At 36.1% G+C, this 22,613-nt stretch overlaps 1 protein-coding gene across 2 annotated transcripts in view; it reads left to right on the top strand.

Annotated features, from left to right (window-relative positions):
- hth (Meis homeobox homothorax) overlaps positions 1-22,613 on the top strand; it is a 302,627-nt gene that overhangs the window by 20,080 nt on the left and 259,934 nt on the right. For both annotated transcript variants that reach the window (XM_036356913.2, XM_070106000.1), the window contains exons 2-3: positions 5,561-5,841; positions 16,120-16,261. In XM_036356913.2, the coding sequence (XP_036212806.1) occupies positions 5,561-5,841; positions 16,120-16,261 (423 nt within the window). The remainder of the gene's footprint in view (positions 1-5,560; positions 5,842-16,119; positions 16,262-22,613) is intronic.

Here is a 22,613-nt window from a genome sequence, read left to right on the forward strand (position 1 = left end):
TTAAACATCAAAAAAAAAAGAAATATTCCTATATCGGAACTCAAAAGTCACATTGCGCCACCTGATAATAATAATACTGAGAGCTGCAACCAAACTTAACCAGCATTTTTTTTCGTTATTTTTGACATGTTTTTTTTTTTTGGCCCATTCTAATATGTATGTTTATGTATATAAAATATACATATATACTACAATATATATAAAAAGAGTATGCAGAACAATTGCAAAGTAAATTTATTCAAAGTGCAGTTTGCCACTTCTTTCTTCATTTAATCTCTAAACAATTCTACCTTTGATTTCTACAACGATTTCTGCTTCTTCTTCTTACACTAAATTACTTCCTGCTTCCTTTGCGAACGAACCGAACGAGCGATTGAACAACTTTTCACACAGCGCACACCGCCAGGGCCACATGCTGCAACCTATTTGTTAAAAAAATGGCAAAAAAAACTCAAATAATATAAATGAAAAACAAATACAAAGATTAGTCAGCATGGTTAGCTGGTTGAAAAGTAGGAAAAAAGCAAGTTGAAAAAAAACGACAACAACAACAGCGAGTTCAATGTCTGCGCGCTACAAATTAGCATAACAACTTTATAGTTTAACTACTTGCTATGCTATGAATATCAGCGCAAATGTATCTAAACGCTGAAATAAATATATGTAGATGCAAAAAAAGCAAAAAACAAAATATCAAAAATAAAAGAAATAAGAAATCAAAGTAAAACAGCTGGCGCGACCGGGTTGCAATAGTCCCACACTAGTTGGCTAGAAGAGCGCCTTGCAACAGGCTAACTGCTAGCAACTTAACATTGGCAACGGTCACCACCAGCGTCGCCTACAAGTATGACAAATGCAATCGAAGAGCAAAAACAAATAAAACAACTGCAACGAATTGCAGCGACAAATCAACAAAAAACAGTTTAACCCACAAAAATCAGCAAACAAAGTACAATAACAACAAGAGCAATGGCAAAGCAAAATATGTGGATTTGCAACAAGACTGCGCCACAACTAGCTGGCTGGCTGGCTGGCTGGCTGGCTGGCCTACTGGACGGAGCTTGTTGTTTGCTGCGAACGGCCTGCGGGCTACTGACATTTGCTGCGACGAACTGTAATACACACACACACACATGCATGTCTTGCCACAACGTTTAACGCGCAAATCATATACATGTGTGGGTGTGCCTTTGTGTGTGTACTTGTGGCACATTGGAGGACATTTGCGCTTATTTCTTAAACTCGATTTTTCAACAACAATAGCAGTAAATTGTGTAGTAAACTAAAAATATATATATGACTATTTGTTGTTTCCCGGCTTTTGTGCCATTTTTTCTTTGTCTTTGCGCTGCTTTAGCGCGCAGGCGCAAAGGCACACTAGTTTTGTAAAAATTGTCTCAAGCATTTGCGAATATGTGTGTATGAGTGAATATGTGTGTGTGTTTGCCATTTGTGGCAAGTCTTTGTGCCTCTTTGCTTAATGTGGCTTTTGTTTTTTGCTCCTTTTGATCAAGGTTTGCGTGCACCAACGCGCTCGTTTTGCTGTGTGCGCGCGCAGGTGTTGTCTGGCTGCCTGGGTCTTCGCTCTTTTATTTCCTGCGATTTATTTAGTTTAGTTTTGATAATTGTCTTCTATAATTTTTATTCGCACATACACAGATTTGGTAGCTTTTTTGTTTCTGATTGTTTTTTTTTAAATTTCTTTTGCGAAATTTTATTTGAAATTTTTTTACTAAAAATCTTTATGTCAAATTACTAACGCTAACGCTCACTAATTAAAACGTATAAAATATTTAATTAAGAATAACTTTTAATTATTATTTTTCAATTAAAAATTATTTTAATTAATTTTTATATTAATTTTTAATTAAAAATTATTTTAATTAATTTTTATACTAATGTTTTATTAAAAACTATTTTAATTTTTTATTAAAAATAAGTTTTAAATTGCTTTTTTTATTAAATTAGTAAGTATTTTTAACTTAAAACTTTAAATAAGAAATAGCCACACTCTTTATTACAATTTCTAATTAACTTTGATTGAATTTTTGTTTTAATGTTTAATTTAATTTTTTTATGTACAATAATAAATTTTTAAAATTTTTTTGATTTTAATACTATAAACGAAAACTATTCACGCTTACTTATTAAACTTTCAAACGTATTTTATAATTAATTACATATTTCTCTATGCCCTGCCTTTATTTGCAACATTTTTGCTTGCCATTGAACTTTTTGCAATCCTTAAAAAATATCTAAAACTTCCCAGCACTTGAATTCTTCTTATATTGCCACTTCACACAGCAGCACAAAGCTAGTTAGTCTCCACGGTCTTCGCTTATCTGCGGCTACATCAACTCATTTGCCCTCCCTCGATAACAGAACGCACAACACAATCATTTAACCTCATTTTATGTGTTTTGGGCTGGTGGCTGATTTCTGATGCCTGCTGCCTGATGGCTGATGGCTCTGTCAGTCGTTGTCGTTGATGTTGCTGATGAGCCTGATGAGAAAGCTGCTGATAATCATGCCATACACTTGTTCGCCACGTTCGTGTCGTCGAACGGATTCCTGCTGTCGCAGCATCCTCACGCTGCACGCATGCTTATACAACAACAGCAACAGAAACCACATGCAATACAATAGTAAATTGCCGGTTCACACCCCTGCTGGCTGGCTTGTTCAACTTGACATTTACACCAACTGTCAATTGCTCATTTCAGTCAACCTGACTGCCTGTCTTCCTGCACGATTTTGTGCCCCCGATAAGCGCGACGCAGGGCAGCGCGCGCACTTTGCCGCTTCCCACAGTACATTTTCGTCTCTCATTCAATTGTCGCTTATTAAAACGTTGTTACTGCCCAAACAAAAAAATAAAAAAAACATTTAAGTAAAAAATACATACGAACATGCAACAACAATGCGAGCATAAAATATGCAGTGTGAAATACACCGCAATCAGTTAGCTTACACGTACTTATGTGTGTGTGTATGTGCGCTGGTGTGTGGAGTGTCAAAGAGAAATGTGATAAAAATCTTTGACGTTTCACAAGCCTCGTTTAGCGGCAGCGTGTCCCCAACGTTTGCCTTATATTTTGACAAAAATCAGCAAAAGGTAGAAAGAGTAGGAGAAGAGAGACGGCAAGAATTTGTAAAAAAGGCAAGTAGCTTCAAGTGGAAAACTTGTTGAATGCACTGTTTAACGTCGCGCCGTGCGCACGCTACACCCAGCCTCCAACAGCCACCCACCCAACTGAGCGTACGGTAAATATCACATAATGAAATTTGAGGCGCTTGCTGCCGTGTATTTGTATTTATTATTATGTGTATGTGGCACGTCAGGTGAGCGTGGCGTTAAATTTTTTAATGTCTTACAAAAGTTTTAACACTACAGATCTTGAAAAGGCGATATCATTTCATTATTTCATTTTTCGTGTTTGTGGCGCGTCACATTTCCATTGGAGTCATACATTGTATGCGAAACAACAACAAGACGATAGCAGTAACTTTATAGCAGCGCGCTGCGTTCAAGGCGTCAATTTTGTATGCAAAATGCGTGCGTTGGCCAAGTGTATTTGTTGTTGTATTGTGTGTTGTTGTTGTTTTAGTTTTTTCCCCGCCAATTTTTGATTGTTTTGCCAAGTTCATCTTTATTCCTCTCGTGTGTTGGCGTTTTTCAAGTGATTGTTTCACAAAGAAGCGTAAAAATATTGCTGACTTTGTTGTTTGAAGCGAGATTTACAAGGTCAAGCGGCGAAGTTGTTGTCAGCGGCAGCGCAATAAAAGTAAACAGTAACAACCAGATTGCAACAATGTCAATACACTCGCGTAACGAAAGTAAATTTTTTGCACCTTAATTTTTTACAGAGCTTACGCTTGTCTGTATGGAATTATGTCTATATATAATATAGTGGTGGGAATAAGTTTTCGTAAAAGTTTGGATTTTTTTTTTAACTTTGATCAGCCAGTTTCTATGTCAACTGTTGCTTTGCATTTAGCACAGCTATAATATGAAAGTGAAATTTCGCATGTTAGGGTGGTTAATAAATATTTTATTATAATTTTGAAAAATTGTTTTTTACTCAGTTTTCGCTTCAAAAAATATTTCTTTTTACTTTAATTACGATTTAAAAAATTTTAAATTTTTTGCGCACACCCTAATTTTATTAAATATTTGCTCTCAAAACGCCTATATAAATCCGATTTTAGCATTTTTGTTTAAAATAAACCATATTTTATACACACCCTAAGGTTGTTAAATATTTGTACACAAAAATAACTGTGTAAACACGCATTTAGCATTTTTATTTGAAAAAATCGTTGTGTTCCACGTTTGAGCGTAATTCCGCCAGCCAGTCGCGTAAGCTAGTAAGATTTTTGCCACATTTTTTTTTTTGTTACGCCGTAAGTCCAAGTGATTTACGACTATTTAATAGCGTCAACGCGGCACAGTTACTATCGTACACGCGTATATACGATGCATTTGAAAATATATATGTATAAGCGTTGTTGGTGTTAATGAGACTCTGCGCTTGACATTATTGAGCTATTAAATGTGCCATAAAATATTTATCAAACTATTTTATGGCAACAGATAAAATTAAATAAAACATATACATATGTATATATAATATATACATACAGACATAAAAAATAAAAGAAATATATATCTATTATTTTGAGCCGGTTCAGATTTGAATAAAAAAAGCGTCTTAATTATAAACTCCACGAATGCCATTTCACATTTGAAACCTGTAATTCATCAAAACATCTAATTTTGCATGCATTGGAAAAAAATTAAATTATAGCTGACAACTTGTTGTCATCCGTGCGCACTACCACGCCCCTTCCCCTCCAGCGTAAATCACTGCAGCATATATTCGCGAATACGGCACAGCAAATCGTTTGGCGTTATTTTTTGAAATGAATATATATGTATGTATACAAGCTGTATATGTACGCTTGCAGTTCGTCGCATCCGCGCTCGAGTTCGACTTTGAGATGTTACAAAAACTTATTGCACGTTATACTCATGACTTTGGCTTATAGCTGACTGCCAATTAAAATTGCTGAGATTATTTTGCAATTAATTTTAATTAACAGCAATTTTAACGCTAACAATGACGCAGCCAAAATGTGCTGTAAGTAAAATAACAACAAAAATATTGTAAATATAACAACAATAATTATTTTTTGTATACCAAATTAAGAAAATTCATGAAATAATTACTTTTGAGACTTTTTCGCCACTAATTGCTGCAATGTTAATAACCTAACAGCAGAAATTAGGAAAAAATAATTTATATTTTAATTAAAAAATGTAAACATTGCTACAAAAAGTGTGAAAAAATGCGCGCAGTGACTGACTCCATACATGCCACGAAAGCAACTGCACGTGTCAATTATTTGGAAATATCAATTAATTATTTATAATTTATAAGTAATTTTAATTTTATTTGTATATATTTTTTATTTTGCTTTATAAATTACAAAAAAAAAAAAAATAATTTCTATATGTTTCTAATCCACAACTTCTCCTATTCTCTTTTCACTCACACAGTATGATGATGGCCTGCATGGCTATGGTATGGACTCGGGTGCTGCAGCAGCTGCCATGTACGATCCACATGTCGGACATCGACCGCCCGGATTACAAGGCCTCCCCACGCATCATTCACCGCACATGACACATGCTGCTGCGGCGGCGGCAACAGTTGGCATGCATGGCTACCACACTGGCGCTGGTGGTCATGGTACACCTAGTCATGTATCACCGGTTGCTAATCACTTAATGGGCGCAATACCCGAAGTACATAAACGTGATAAGGATGCGATCTATGAGTAAGTACCGTTATTTCTTATTATTTTTTCTTGTAGAATTTTCTTGAAAATTGTTTAGTTCAAAGTCAAAACAATATGAGTTCTAAACTTGTTTATGCTTCCGAATTCTTTTAATCAAGCGTGTTTTGATACGCAAAGGTAATATTGCAATTTCACTCTCTACTCCCTTCGCTACTTGCTTCTGCCACAACTAATATTGCTTCCTTACTACAGACCTGGTACGGCAAAAAAAATTGTTTTGTTTTTGTACTTTTTTAAATTTTGTTTTGCTTTGTTTGTTCATCTTGTCGCCACTTTGATGTACCGGCACACAGCTAAAGAAATGCGAAAGCGCAACCAAAAAATTGGCAAATCTCTTATTTCACTCACCTTCATATTTTTAGAGCATGCGTGGTACACATTTTTTGTTTTTTTTTTTGTTTTTACTTCTTCTTCCGTCTTGAGGGCGTTGTTCGAGTGTAAATTGTTAAATTAGGGGTTCGTGAAATTGTACGCTTGAGCGTGTCCTACTTGGCGCTGATTAAAAGCCAAATTTATTAGGGGTTAGTTGCTTAGTTGAGCAGTTAGCTGCATTGTTGTTGTTGTGTTAGCATTTATTTTTTATGTGTGGGCTTAGAGAGGAAGCATGTGAATGCGTTGAGTCTCGACAGCGGCAAGTGTTAATTTGTTGATTTTAGAGTGACCAGCTGTGCCGGAGAAGGTGTTTTCAAAACAAAAGTGAGAAAAAGTTGCAATGAGTGGTGATTAGTTGAGGAATGGTGATAAAATAAAAATAAAAATGTTATAAGGAAGTTATTAAAGAATACGCTGTGTGCAATTTTGACGCACTTTGCTCCACTTTTTTCTGACATTTCGCGCCTAGGTGCACTGTAGAACAGGCTTGCAATGGCGGGCAAGTTTATTGCATCTGTTGCCTCAGGTGTAAATGCGCACAATTACAATACTTTAATTTGCACATTGCGTGTACGTATATAATAAGTAAAAAATAACAAAGGCAAATATATATAAAGAATATATATTTACCACATGGCTGCTTTGCGCTGCCCAGTGCGCGCCTATCCAGCGACATACGACCATACTTGGGTGCGTAGCGCAAGAGATATTAGCATTTTGCATTCAGTTATGCAGCGATTAGTTTACCGTTTACCAATCCATTTGTGTTCTTAGTTGATTTCTGACTTCTTTTTTGTGCTGCTCACTTGCTTGCGGCGCAGAACTGATTTCCGTTTAGCGACTACCATAAAAATAACTAACCACTCATTAAAGCTGTAAACTTCTTTCGCATACGCGAGGCTGCTGCTGCTACAAGCTGCATGTGAATTTCAGTTTGTGCAGATAGTGACCATGGCTCTTAACTGCCAGCTTAATCCTTATGGCCATGACCAACAGCCAAGCAGCAGCAAGTAGTGCGCACTATCTGTGCAGCATGGCTTGCAACATTCCGCATTGTTGACGTTATCGCAAAAGCTGAGCACTAACACGACAAGCCTGCTCAAGCATACATGAACGCACAGCGTACCCCAACAGCCAACACCATACACACACGTTTGGAGCGAGCGACACGAAGCACACTTTGGCGGTCATAAAATGGGGACACACACACACCAGCCATGCAACCGGCCAGCCTCAACGATAGCTTAGCAACAAACTATGGAAACCAGCCGTTGCGCGGTGCATGTGGCTTGCATGCGCATTGCATTGCGTGTATGCGTTATGTTGCCACTGCGCACATGCACTGCCACATTGCGTAGCAGACTTAGCGGCTTAGCGGCGCATATGCGTGCTTAAATATATATATATATGTATACATGTAAATGTCTGTATGTGCTCCTCGCCTGTTGCCTACATTTAATGGGTGCACGCGCTACCAGCAAGTACCGGGAGTCTGCTTGTGCTTTTTCCTTTCTCACAAGCTCCATATATGGTTGCGCCACTGCACTTTCCGGCGCGCACCACTGTGCAACGTTTTCTCATTTAAATGCCTTCATTCATGACAACACAATATTGCCGGGCAATTCGGTTGACCGTTCGTTCGATTCAAATGAGCTGCTTTTTCTGTAGCTTCCTTTATTGTGTGGCAAGCCTGGTAAATAGCTGCTTTTATTTAATAGGCGCAAATATTTGCACATTCTGCGCCACAAACAAACAAACACAAAAAAATAAAAAACGGTTTCCATATGCGCCTGTTATATCTTCCTGTTGCGTCGCATGTAATAACTCGCAATTTGCAACATTTATGAATTTATGAATGAATGCAATAAGGCTAACGAACGTTGCCGCATATTATATGTAAATATGCGATTAAGCATTTGCATGCAGTAGGCAACGCTGTCCGTTGCCAGCATCTAGTCAATCATGCAAAATATGACTACTTTTTGCCGCTGCAATTGCAAATATCAATCAGCTGCGCACACATATATGCGTATTCAAGAAATATATGCACATTTCCTTGCTGTTCTACATATTTGCATTGCATGCCTTTTATTAATCAAGTGTTGTTTCGACTGTTCAGTAGTGCCACTTTAAAGCGCTCTCTTACGCTAACTCTATCTCGCTTGAAGCCACTCACTATTAAGTGTTAATTTGTATTGCCTGCATGCTTCAATCAAGCACCGGCTGCATTCTCAGCACTATAACACACAATGAGCCTGCTACTACAAATCTATACATCGCGACATTGCACGCCTGTCAGTTTTTGTGACAAGTTGTCATATTGTAATATGTCATCTTTTTGACAGCAACATAAATACCCGCGTCACTTGTCGCATTGTCTGCCGGTCATTTGCTTTTGCAAAACTGATCAACCGTCTGTTTGTAGTTGATCAATAAAAAGTAAAAATATTTATATATATAGTAAACCAATATATAGTTGCCATTCACAAGCCGAAGTCGAGCGACCCTCGACGCACGCATGAGAGTGTCGTTTTCCAACTTTTGCTTATCAAATATACAATTTGTATCCGTCATAAGCTGTTGTGGATTACTAATTAATGTGTAGAGTGAGTGAGTGAGTCACCCAGCTGTTGAGCAATTGTTGATAGTAGCAATTGTAGTGTTAATTACTGACCTGACGCAATGGACAAGAGAGGGAAATCACCTTTTAATGGTATTAAAGTAGGCGCCCAAATATGAATGTAATGCTTAGGGGAAATTAAATGTATAAACTACTAAGTTATAGATAATGAAATGACAAGGAAATATTTTGAAGTCAATAGTTGATAAATGTTACACAATTTAGGCAATTGTTAACGTATAATTCGAATTTAAAAATAAATTTCACTTGCGGGTCTTATTCTCTGATGTTTTCACATAAAATTTTGAAATGTAAAATGTTTAGTTTAAGCTTGCTTACATAAGTAGCTTTCACTTCCTTAAAAGAAGCTTTCGCTTCCTTAAAGTGAGCTTTATTTCTTAAAAGGAGCATCGCTTTTTCAAAATTAGCTTTCACTTGTTCAAAAGTAGCTTTCACTTGTAAAAATAAGCTTTCATTTGTAAAAAGAGCTTTATCTTGTTAAAAAGCTTGCTCACAAATTTTTGCTTTCAAAAGCAGCTTTCACTTCTAAGAATAAGACCTTTCACTGGTTAATATTGTCATGCACACTAACTTTAAAAAGCTTTTAGATAAAAGCTATTATTCACAAGAACTGGAAGCGTTTCAAATAAATGTATATTATTTAGTGGGGAAATTGAACATAACTACACTCATAGGAGAAAATTTCACTTTAAAACTTTTTTGTGCATAAAAACTTTGAAACATTTTCTTCATTAGTATCTTTCGGCCAACGTATGAGTTTTAACATTTCATACGTTTTCATAACTTATAAAGCAACATAAAAAAATCGCATAAATTCATTAAACTTTAAGCGCTTTGTCATCAATTAAATATCCTGTTTTCATAAATTGTATCAGATCACCAATTTGATTTACAACATTTTCACCAGCCGACTTTATAGTTCTAACTCAACACAGACACCTCTCGCCATCTATGAACAACCCAAATTGCTAATTTCACATATTATTACTAACAATTAGCGTATAGGTGTGAAATTCGATTCACCTGTTTACCGAACACCAGCTTCCCTTTGATTGCACCCCCAGAGCGTTGAGTAAAACATTGCACTTATGTGCAATTCACACCTACTAAAGGGCAATGCGAAATGAGGGGCACACACAAATAAATAATAAAACAACGTGCATTTTAGTCAGACGCATAAAGAAATGAGTTGTCGATTGGAAAGCACTTTAGCACATGCTCACCTTCAACTTTTTGGCATCATAATCACCCGTCGATGGTGTGAATGCTGAAGTGTTTCACACACAAAAGGGTAATTATGAAATCAAGTGTATTGTACAACAACACTTATTCGGTTGTATCTATAAAAACATTAAGACAACGCGCAACAACAGCAATAAAGAAATGAAATGAAAATAAGAACAACGAGAGTGAGAGACTGATAAATACGCGCAGCGTTGCAGCGTGCGCTAAAGATGAGTAGGAGTTAAGCAACAACAACAGCTGCAATATTACGAACCAATTTATTGTAGCAGCAGCGCAGTCGCCGCAATAACTGTGCACATTTTTATTAAGAACTTAACACCTTTGCTCAAGTGTTTGCTAACAACTTGTAAGCGCACTCAAATGGGCGAGCGCACCGCGTTGCTTACGTGACACATAAGATGAAATGGACATGTTGCATATGTGCGCACACAACAGCGTCTGATAAATGCGTGTTAGTGCCTATCATAAAAGTAAACAACCTGAATGGTGTGGCGTTGCCAACTGTCCGCAGCAGCACTTTTATGACTTGCACAAAAAACACCGGCCGGTTGCGTTCGAACTCCATAAAAACGCTTAAAATGTAAGAAAACACAATCGGTTCACATACATACAAGTACGCGGAGTGTTTGTATGCGTGCCACTTAGATGTATGCGTGCCACTCAGCAGTATGTATGCTTTTTAGTATATTTTTTGGCTTGTCATCGTACATCTGTAAGCGCGCATGAGTCGTCACTTTTATTGGCAACACAAAAGTTAGCAGCTAGCTCAAAGATACAACGTGAAAGAGCACGAAACAACAATGAAAGGACATTTCGAAAAAAAGGATATAAGCACAAAGCGCTAATGCACTGCCTGTTATATAGGTATACCAAACATACATATATGTATATGTTTATATATATGTGTGTTTGTGTTCATGTTTTAGCTGCTGATCAGCAGCGCATGCAATCCAACATTAACAACAGCTTGCAATGTGTTAAAGTGCCTTAAGTGCAGGCATATCAAACGCCCCAAAAGCGTTTCGCTTTTTCCACTTCCATTCAATTCTAATAAAGTAGACAACACGAAGAAATCGTCATATAAAAAAAAAATACATAAAAAAATTTACTACTAAAACATGCTTTTGCTTTTGCGCTCGGTTGCCGCTCGTCATTCCGAAGAAAATTATTCAATTAAATGTCAAATAAACGAGCAAATGACTGAGTGCTGGCCAAAGTGGTGGGGAGTGACAGCAACCATTTGAAATTCTAATTGAAAAATTATAGTGTTTGCTTGCTAGTGGACAAATCGAGGGTGAAAAAACCGCAGCAAGGTAGTGAACCTTCGCTGCAAGGGCACAAAAAGCATTTATTTAGGAAGAAAAAAAATTTGAAAATAAAATATTTAAAAAAAAACTTATTAGAAAAAAATTATTTCGGAAACTAATAGCTACTGCATTTAGACGTCATTTAAACAGTTTTATTAATTTTTTCCCCTACTTCTCTAACTTGTTAAGTAAATGCGGAAGTGCAGGCTGAAAAGAATTTAACTAAAAAGCCATTATGCTCGCTGGATTCGTGTATTTGTTGTTGCGTGCGCACATACCCTAATTTTGTTCAGGTGCAATTTGTTTGCAGAAGCGTGAAGACAACTGCAACGTTGTGGTACTGGTTTAGGTTAGTCTACGGATATCTTTTTTTGTTGGCAAATTCGGAAAGTCGAATTGTCTGCGCTTACGTATTTGCTCAAATGAACAGAAAATGTGTTATCATAAGGCAGGTTGCGTGGCTGATATAAAATAATTGACTAAATAAAAAATTACTAATACTATAATTTAAAAAATATATATATATAATTGATAATTGTTATAATGTATAACAGTTTTGAAACAATAAATTTATAAGAAATAATATTTAGAAAAATTATAATTTTTTTAAAGAAATAATATAGATTGACTAAAAAAAATTACAACAAATATATATTTTATAATTTTGTAAACATTATATTTCAGTTATATTTTAACAAGAAAATTTTAAAAATATTACAATATATTTGATAACATTTTTTTTTCTTTTGAGGACTACCCTAGTATTGTAGTTTTTGAAATAATTCTATTTCAATTATATATTTAGTTTTCATTAAAAAAATAATCAAACAAATGATCAATAATAATATTTTGCGCCAAAAACTTTTAACTTTTTTATTGCGGCCTACCCTATTAGTAATTGAAAATTTGTTCTTGTCAATTATGTATTTATTAATTTTTCACAAAAAAATTATCAATATTAATTTTTCACCAAAAAGTTATCAATATTAATTTGTTACGCCCACAAGTTTTGAGTTTAGTGACAATTTTTACAAAAGTACTAACATGCTTTTAAAATAATTTTTTGTACACTACTGTACCTTTATGGAAATGTAGTCGAAATAAATATATTTTATACAGTAAAAAGTAAGCTAGCGAAACCAAATAAGACTAATCCTAACAAAGAATTAAGGTAACTCAGTTCACTTCCCTCCAAAATATATATATGTACCTATAAGCAAGCATACACATACATACATATGCACATTTGAGTAGCTACCGCATTGTCAGACACAGCGGCAGGCATATTTTCAACGCAAATGACCATACATAATCCATCAATTGGGACCGAGCAAAGGGAACTAAAAATAAAAGTAACCAAACCATTTATTTTTTCAACTAAAGCAACCCAAGATAACACATGTAGCTGGCCATTTCAAGCCATTATCCCGAAATACAAAAGACCATGATAATTTTTAGGGCAGAAAGTAAATTTTTTCGTAGTTCATCGGTAAGCGAGGAATGCCATTCTTTGACTGTTTGCGCATGGATTATTGAAATTTGCTGTGAGCAAAGGATATTCAGGAACAAAAAAATTTACTTAAAAAAAATATATCTTATTCATATGCATGTATGTCTATACAGTGTATTGAGCATGTGTTGTGGCCGCGGTAAAGGTGTAAGAAAAAGAGCAGCGCGCAGTTGGTTAGTAAGCCAATATAGGGAAGTCAGCAAAGGCGAAGCAGAAACCGGCTGTGCGTTCAAGGCAGCTGTCTGCTGCTAATAGATTTTTATTCCCCAAAAATTATTCAAAATAAAAACGTTGATTTGCATACAAAAACAAAAAATATACAAAAGTATAATATGTTGCCGCAACATGTTGCTAAACACTTTATTTACCTGCAGCGGCACTGAAATTGCTATGAACATGTCGACATATTTGTTTATTAATAAAGTGCCATGCATGTGGAGCTCAAAAAAGTAATAATACTAAATTAAAAAATTTTAGTAGCATTCATATGTGCACTCACAGACACCCAAATAAACCATTTATCATGTGACTGTACAGCAACAAATACAGCCGGCAAAACAAGCGAACACGCGCACACACACACAGCTAAACGTCGAGTTGCACATGAAAAACAATTTGTCATTACGGTAGAGCGGCAGAGTCAGCAGCAGCTGCAGCAGCGACGCTGGCGTCGGCAAACAGGCTCAACAGCCGGCCAATATAAATGTTGCTGAGTCCAGTTTTGTCTGCTGCTACTGCTTTTATTGAAGTTCAGTGTTGACACGCACAAATTGCCAGTGTGACAAGTCGAAAGCGCACAGTTGAAAGTGAGCCTCACGAGATACACAACAACAACCAAAAATAATAATAATAAATAATGTAGAATAACAAATGTATACAAATTGTAGATAGCCGTTAATATATTTTGCGTTTTGACAGATATTGGTCAAAGTTATCAACGCGCCTCTGTTTGTGCATCTGTCACTTTTTGACAGTCAGTATTGTCATTATGACACCATTGTGGGTGCTTCAGCATGTTCGCGCTCTTTCGCTCTCGCTCTCGTTCTTTCTTTCTCAACACTGTCATGTAGTTGTAAGCAAAACAGATGAAAGTCAAAAGCAAACAGCTGATTCACCGTTTCTGACAGCTCACAAAAACTCACTTGCTATGCACTGATGTTCGATACTTTCTTATCATTTTGTTGTTGCATGCATATTATTACTGCCATAGCTTCGTAGTACGTTGAGTTTTGCAAATTTTTTGACAGCAGTTGTCAATTTTGATTAAGTCACATGACGCAGCTTTTCAGGCAGGCGTTTAAAAGGCGATCAGACGCAAACAGCACATGCAACAACAATTTTGAACACAATGCCGAGCTGCTATTTTATTAATAAATTTGGATCACAACAACTAAAACACCCGACAGCGCTGCCTATAAGTTGCCGAACGGCTCGCACAGGCTTGAGCGGCAACACTGCCACTTATTTGTTGTCTGTGTGTGTTGTCAGCGCTGACTAGTGTGTATCTCTTACGTATGCGCTGGTGTTTGTGTGTAGTGTTTTTGCGCTCTGAGATTTATTACGTTTTCGTGCAGCAATGACCCTCCTTTTTAGCGCTGTTGCTGTCACATACTTGTTGATTTCAATAAATTATTACCATTTATGCAAGTTTTTGGCGCTGCACACACACACACACACACACATTTCATTGCATATTTACTGTTTTTACGTGCTGCCAACTGACACAGTATTAAGTTGCTGTCTCACAGCACCCGCAATTCGCACGCCCCGCCACTAGAGATGTGTTTTAAAACAATAATTATTGTTGTTATTGTTGTTGCTCTTTCAGTAGTATAACGTAATTTATGTGGTGTGTGGCAACGTTGACGCTATAAAACAATTTAAAACAATTTAACCATTAATTCCGAGACAAACTTTTTAAGGTCAGCAACATGTTGCACTCAATTATAAATAGGTAAACGGTGTTGTTGTAGTTATGCAATAATGTTTTTACATATGTGAGTGTAGGTGTTCAATAAAGAAAAGTAAACTATTTATATACAATAAATTTTTTTTTTCAAAGCGTTCACTTTTAACAAGTTTCTTGAAATTAAATTTAAAAAAATATATTTGTCACAGCGCCTTTAAGTTGCCCCTCTTTATTAGAATTCCAAAAATTTTACCATTCCAAATATTAAATGCCTGCTCTTTCAACAACCGCATTTGCAAAGAAAACATTGCACCACCAACAAAACACAAGCAACCAGCAACCGTTGCCGCTAAGTAAAGACATTCCACGCACCAACGCCAATGCAGCTCATTATTTATACGCATTTATTGGTGCCACCATAGCGTGCAACATACCAAATCATGAACCTCCACCACCCCCCACTTTTTTCTGTCAGCTCATCCATCTCCCACGACACACTCTCCGCACTATAGATCTGCCATCAACGCGCCACTCTGCAGCACCAAGTCCCTTTAGACTTCAGCTCTAAAACTGTACACATACACCAATGTGCCGCCACCCCTAAATGACTTTTCAGCGTGTAATATTGCAGCGAGCATCCAGCAGAGTTGGAAACGCCAAGTTGCATGTAACACACCCACCGGCCGGCGCGACCCACAACATAGTTCTCACCACACCGCATATACTTGTCGTTTGGTTAATAACTACACCACTTCATCTCCGGCTTTCCAAAAGTTACGCGAGCACTTTGCTGGCTTTGGCATTACACAGCTAAAAATGGCTGCCACTGATGCGTCGCTCGTTGCATGCTCTAATTAAAATGCATTACTTAGTACTTTGGCAACTTTCAGCTCAACTCATGCTAATTCGCCCACTGCTTGGATGCATTGAGAAAGAAAGTTGCTGCCATGGTGTTGCTATGTAGACTCCTATTTGTGTATGACTTGATTTGTTGTTGCTTAGTTTTGCCACACCATTAATGGCTTTTGATGGGCGTTGGTGGCCACACTTTTAATACGCAGTGTTTTCATTACTCTGCGGTAATTAGTATAAACAAATGCGCTTTTTATTTGCGCTTTAAGTGCGTTACTCTTGATTTTATTTGAGTGTAAATATATTTTTTATTCTCAGTATATATTTTCTAACCGATATATAGTATTTTTGTAAATTTTTATGTTCTGTGTACTTCTTGCATATTCTAATGAGTTTTTTTTCTTAATTTTTCTCTTTGCAGACATCCACTATTCCCGCTCTTGGCGCTAATATTTGAAAAATGTGAGCTGGCCACATGTACGCCCCGAGAACCCGGCGTGCAAGGTGGTGATGTCTGTTCGTCAGAATCATTCAATGAAGATATAGCAATGTTCAGCAAACAGGTAAGATATATATATATGATTCTAAGTGATCTTAAAGTAAGGTTACTGTTCGGAAATATTAAACTAATTACAGCAAGTTAAAATATCTACAAGAAATATGGAAATTTTTTACTTTTGATGAATTCGAGTTCTATCATCAAGGTCTTAAAATCTCTTAAGATTAGTAAAGTTAAGTTCTCACTCTTTTTATACTCTGAGTTATATTAAGTTTGCCGTCGGAGACTCTATAAAATATATACATAAATGATCAGCATGATGAGCTGAGTTGATTTAGCCATGCCCGTCTGTCTGTCCGTCTGTATATACGCGAACTAGTCTCTCAGTTTTCAAGATATAGATCTTAAATTTGGCATATAACCTTTTTTCGCCAAGAAGCTGCTCTTTTTTCGGAATGGCCGCTATCGGACCACTATATATTTTCATTTGACGAGATATTTTCATAAAATTTGGAACGAATCATTATCTCAGGCAATAATAGAATCTTCGTAGAAATTGTTCAGATCGGAGCACTATAGCATATAGTTGCCATACAAACTGAACGATCAGAATCAAGTGCTAGCATTGAAAACATTTTCATTCGACGAGATATCTTCATGAAATTTTGAACGAATCATTATCTCAGGCAATAATGGAATCTCTGAAGAAATTGTTCAGATTGAATCACTATAGCATATTGCTGTCATACAAGCTGAATTATATTTGTTAAGGGTATTATAGCTTCGGTGCAACTGAAGTTAACATTTTTTCTTGTTTAAATTAAATAATATATTACCATATTGGAAAAATAGACTAAACGATTTCGAGTGCTTTCGTCAAGCTCTTAAGGTATCATAAAACACTTAAGTTTTTTAAATTAATAAAATGTAGAAAATTATAGACGATTTGGATTTTTTTGATCCAGTTCTTAGGTTTTAAAGATAAGATGACTTTATCGTTCAAAAACTGCGATACTTTGTATCCAAACCATCAATTTTCAATTTCGAAGTAATTATCATACTTCATATTCAGAAAGCTGCGAAAAAAATTTAGCAGCTGCGAATTTTTTAGTGACAATTAGTGATGATTTGATAATATATACGAGTCTAATTTGTGCATTTCATCTTTGAAATAATTTATTTTGAAGTTTCAAGTCACTTTAGGGTCAACAAAAATTTCTTGATTTCAAATAATTTCATCGCTTAACCCATTCCATACATACTTTAGCTTTTTCCCCGACTTTGCTCAAAATGTGGTTTACAGTTTCCGATCCAATATTGAACCGAAACATGTGTGCCACATACTATTTCCTCGAATAACCATACTTTCTTCGTTGTACCATAATTTCCACTTAAGAGCCGCCTGAGATTTCCTTTCACTTTTACCAGAGAAAAGTTTTCGATTTCATTGCCATTACATATTTTTCGAAATATACACTACCCGCAACTTCACGTAGGCATAAATCTTTCTTGCTTACTTACTGAGTGATGGATTATATGCGCTACACTTCGCTGCCTTACTAACTGACAAACTGACTGCCATGCCAGCCAGCGGATCCACTTGACTGGTAATTGGAGATTATTTTTCTAAAATCCAACACATGTGGCACACTCGCTTACTTGAGCGCGTACAAAACTGTTAAATGATCAGATTACCGAGGGTAAAATAATTAAATGAAAACAACAAGAGCAATACTACAAGTAGAACGGACGATGAGAGCGGAATTTCCACAAGCGGGAGGCAGCTGTAGCGTTCATTCAAAGTCCAAATCAAGCTGAGTTGCGCGCAGACGCCTTATGATTTCAATCATTTTGCCAAATCTACGCTGAGCTACTTGAGTTAAAACTCGGGGAATTAACAGACGAGCGCGAAAAGACATATGTATAAATAAGTATGCGTACATATGTATGTATGTACCTATAAAGTAGGGTTACTTAATTTAATTTTTGGTTTCTTCAACATTTGGTTGTTTGGTTTAAGTTTAGCTGTTGTTGTTGTTGTGCACATCCATGGCGTTGAAATAAAATGCTAAAGATGCACAATAAAAATATTATTTCAAAGGAAAGAAAAACAATGTTGAGCGCAAACAGATGTGACAAATATGTGTGACCAGCAGGCGGGCGGACGATCGGGTGAGCGTGTGGTTGGTGGAATGATGTTGGTTGCAGCAAATACTCAGCTATATATTGAAATGCGGTGACACATAGCCGAGTAGTCTGCTTGTCAGCAACGCCCTGCTGCCAGTAATGGCAATGTCACTAATTGAGCGCATTTGTGCAACACAAAAAAAAAAAAATAAAAATTAAGAAGAATTAAAAATAATTATGAATGTGAAACAAGCAAATCGAAAGGAAATACAAAGTCGACGAAAATTGAAAACACAAGTTGCCACTTCCTTTTACGCACCAGCAGCTGGAGGCGACGCAAATAAATCCCGAGCCGTTTTTGGCGACAGACATTCTAAAAAAAAAAAACAAAATTAGTGAAAAAATCACTACTTCAACCCTACAACACTTAGGCACTTCCTTTGGCAACGCGCAGAAGTGAGCGCGCATGTTTGCAACATTCCACCATATGTGTTTGTCATCAGTGCGCGATATTGGTGACTTCATAAAGACGCACTTGCTGCCTGCCACGCTGACATTTGAATAATTTACGATGGTTTAACATCAAAATTATGTCCACACTGTGCGGGCGAATGCGCTGAACGGCTTTATGATGGTGTTGAAGTGGATATTGCACATAATAGGGCTGCCGATAGCCAACCCAGAACTGGTTAAGCGCAACTATAGTTGCGGTTGATGACGATGATGAACCGTTCCAATGACTGACTGACTGTCGAACTCAATTCGACCTCCCATTCACTAAGCGGCATCTATGAGCGCACATTATTTCGGTATTATTGTTGTTGTTGGTTTTTTATTTATTTCACCGCAATATTACCCCAACTTACTAATGCCCCAACATACTAATGTAATGTATATATACATATTTATACATATGATTCTACTTTCCTCTTTGCGCGCACTTGCCGCCCATGTTGCAACTATTTTTGAGGCGCGTTCACTTCAAGTGTGCAATAAAAAAATTAAAACAAAAATTACAAAAACAATCTAAAAGGCATATATCAGCAGTATGATCGGCATCAACATCAGCGCGCTGGTGCGAGATCACATTAAAAACACCATCAACGCAGGCACCTCATCACATTATGATTGCTGTCTGTCTGCCCTTCTTTGCGTGCTGCGCCTGTTGTAGTTGCATGCCACATACATACATGTGTGTGGTATGTACATATAAATATATTTATGAAACACATGTGCTGTTGCGACAAAAATTCAAAAAGTCGAAAGTGGCGTTGCTCGGTCAGACAACGCTGTGGCAACCACGAAAGGAAGTTCAGTTTGCAGCAAAAACAAAAATTGTAATTTTGAAATTCTAAAAACCAATAAAAATGTTTAATATGCCAAATATGACATGTCAGTGCATTGAAATATTAATCAGAAAAACTATGTTTTTATTTAAGGCTCATTTGTACGCTTTTTGATGGCTTTGTTTCGCTACTGAGCCGTTGATGCTTGAGCGCTGCTTGAATTGAGGATGCTGTGGAGCCAGTGTTGCATGTTGCGCACAAGCAAATTTATTTCATTTGCTTACAGAAGCGTTGTAGGCTTTCAAGGCCAGATAGTATTATGCTTTTAAAGCTAAAGAATATTAATTTTTTTAAATTAATATGGAAGTAATTAATTGCAGGACAATTTATGTTTTTTATTACTTTCGTACTCAACTATAAATATATTTCGTAGTAAATATTGTGGAAACAATTATATTAAGCGCTGTTTAGCATTTACTAGTTTTTGCTCTATTATGTTACGCCTTTTATATATTTTTTATTAATAATATTATTTTTTATTTATACTGTTAATAGAAAAACAATAATTTAACTCAATTCAACAAAATAAAAAAAAAATATATATAAATATAAATTAAAATATAATATATGTGGCACTTATCATTTTTCTGTACGCGCAAATGTGTTTTTTTGCCTTCCCCCACTCTTAAGTTGCACGAAAATCGGCGGCAACACACATGCAACATTTCCTCAATTGCAAAATTTTAATTCCGCACATAAACATCGGCATACAGATTTAGTAGCATAATTTTTCATATACTAATTTGTGCGCATTTCACAGACGCACACGCGCACAAACACACGTACCGCCACAAATTAATTTCCAACAACTGCTTAGTGCCACACTTAGTGATTTGCGCAAAAATAGCTCGGAAAAGTGTAATAAGTAGCGAGAATTCGAAAATAAATATAAGCATAGAATGGATTTTCGCCAACGATCAAGCAGTCTGCATGCGGTGATGTTTACATTGCGACCGCCAGAAGGCAGCGTGTGGCAGCAGCAACTTCATCAACATGCTTATCATGTCGATCATCATTCAAACGCGCGCCCAAAAGCATTCGTCTGTGTGTGTATATGTTTGTGCGTCAACAACGTCATGATTGTCAGCCGAATAGTTGTCTTCATCAATGCGCTTGCCGCTATACCGTGTGGCATCTGCCTTGCAGACTGTTGCTGCCACAAACAAGCAAATGACACTATTGCAACGCGCAAAATTGTAAAACAAAATTTAGATTTACAAAGTGATTTTTTCACTTTATTTATGTTGCCAAAAATAACGCCGACACAACATTAGTTGCTTACGCAGTTGTTGTTATTTGTGTTGCATTTTCTAAATTTCGCTTTGCTCTCTATGTACTCACTGCTGCTTTTGTTGTGTTTGTGTGCTCAATACTTTTGCTTTTCTAGCTTTTGGGTGTTTCAAAGTGCAATTATAGTTGTTGTTGTTGTTGTTAGTATTGTTGTTTTTGCTGCTCTTGATGTTCCTAAATTAGTTGCCGCAGCTGACTTTTGTAAACGTTTATTTTCGAAACACATATATTTTATTTAAGTGTGAAAGAAGAAGCAGCAGCAACAAAAGCAACAACAAAAACTTGAAATATTTGTAGGCAACGAGTATAGAGGTTAAACTTTGCTGTCGCGCTGGTTAGCGATGTTGCATGCTATGTATGTGTATCGAATGCCAGTTGTATGTGCTACTCTTAAACTTAAATAATCTTTTCTCTTTTAAATTATTTTTTTTAGGTTTTTTTTTAGGTTTTTTGATTTTTTCTAGCTCTTGCTTTTGAAACAATTTTTGTTTTGTTTTAATCGTGTGAGTGCCGCATTTCTTAGAAGTGGGGGTAAAATGGTTGTTTGGTGTGAACAATTTTTCAGGCTCAGCGCTTACCGCGTGTGAGTAAGTGAGTGTGAGGCGCAACACAGAGTGTGCGTCTGTATTGTGGCAAATAGGCGTATTAACTGGCAGACAGATTGCTGGAGATAGGCATAGAGCGTGATAAAAGCATGTTGATAGTTGACGACTCGTCAGCAGCGAGTGGGTTGTGGGGGTAAAGGAGGGAAAGTTGAGTTCGTACAGAACTAAAAATTTATTTTTTATATTAAATTTCGAAACTTTTATGCATTGTTAATTTTATTTTAAAAAAAGTTTTTTATTTGTTTATTCTTAAACATATTTTTATTTTAGTTTTCAATACTGTATAATTCAAAAAATTATTAATTTTAAATTAAGAAAATTAAAAATTTTTTTTTAAAAATAATAAAAATTAAATATTGCAGAAAAAATAAAAATAAATTTAGCAGGAAGTCAACAATCCTTTTCTACCTTATCCTCTACTATACCGCACTGAGAAAAAAACCAATAAATATTCATATTTAAAATTATTCATAACGCACAGCGAAATTGATTTAATTTCAGAAAATATGCACATACATATAAATCTTGGTGAACTCACATGCCAGCTGAAATGAAAACCAACATCAGGGCCAGCACACATAAGTCAGTTAACAAAAAATTCATTGTTTTCATAAATTTTGAAAATTTTATCAACCAAATTAGTTGCAATAAAAATTTTATAAAATAATAATTTCATTAAATTGCGCACTGTAATCTAAACTTGCTTGTCGCAGCAGCAACCTGCGTGCATATTTTTGACTTGAAAACTATATGTAAAAAAAGATTTTTATATAAAATCTTCTTCACATCAAACGCTTTTGCTCGCTGGGTTGGCGTTTGACTCAGCGCACAATCGCCAACCTCCTCAACTGCCTGCAAACGCAAAGAATTCATAAGTGAACATCGCTCTTTCAATTTCTGATGATTATAGTAATATTGTTGTTGTTTTTTGTTGTTTTTCGTTTTTGAATTTTTGGCATTTGGCATAATGATTAATGAAGTACGGGTAAATAGCATGGTTGTTAGTTTGTTGGCTTTGGTGGCTGCTCTTGTTGTTGTTGTTGTTACA

This window comes from Bactrocera oleae, chromosome 2 (assembly GCF_042242935.1).
Source record: "Bactrocera oleae isolate idBacOlea1 chromosome 2, idBacOlea1, whole genome shotgun sequence".
NCBI classification, from domain to species: Eukaryota; Metazoa; Arthropoda; class Insecta; order Diptera; family Tephritidae; genus Bactrocera; species Bactrocera oleae.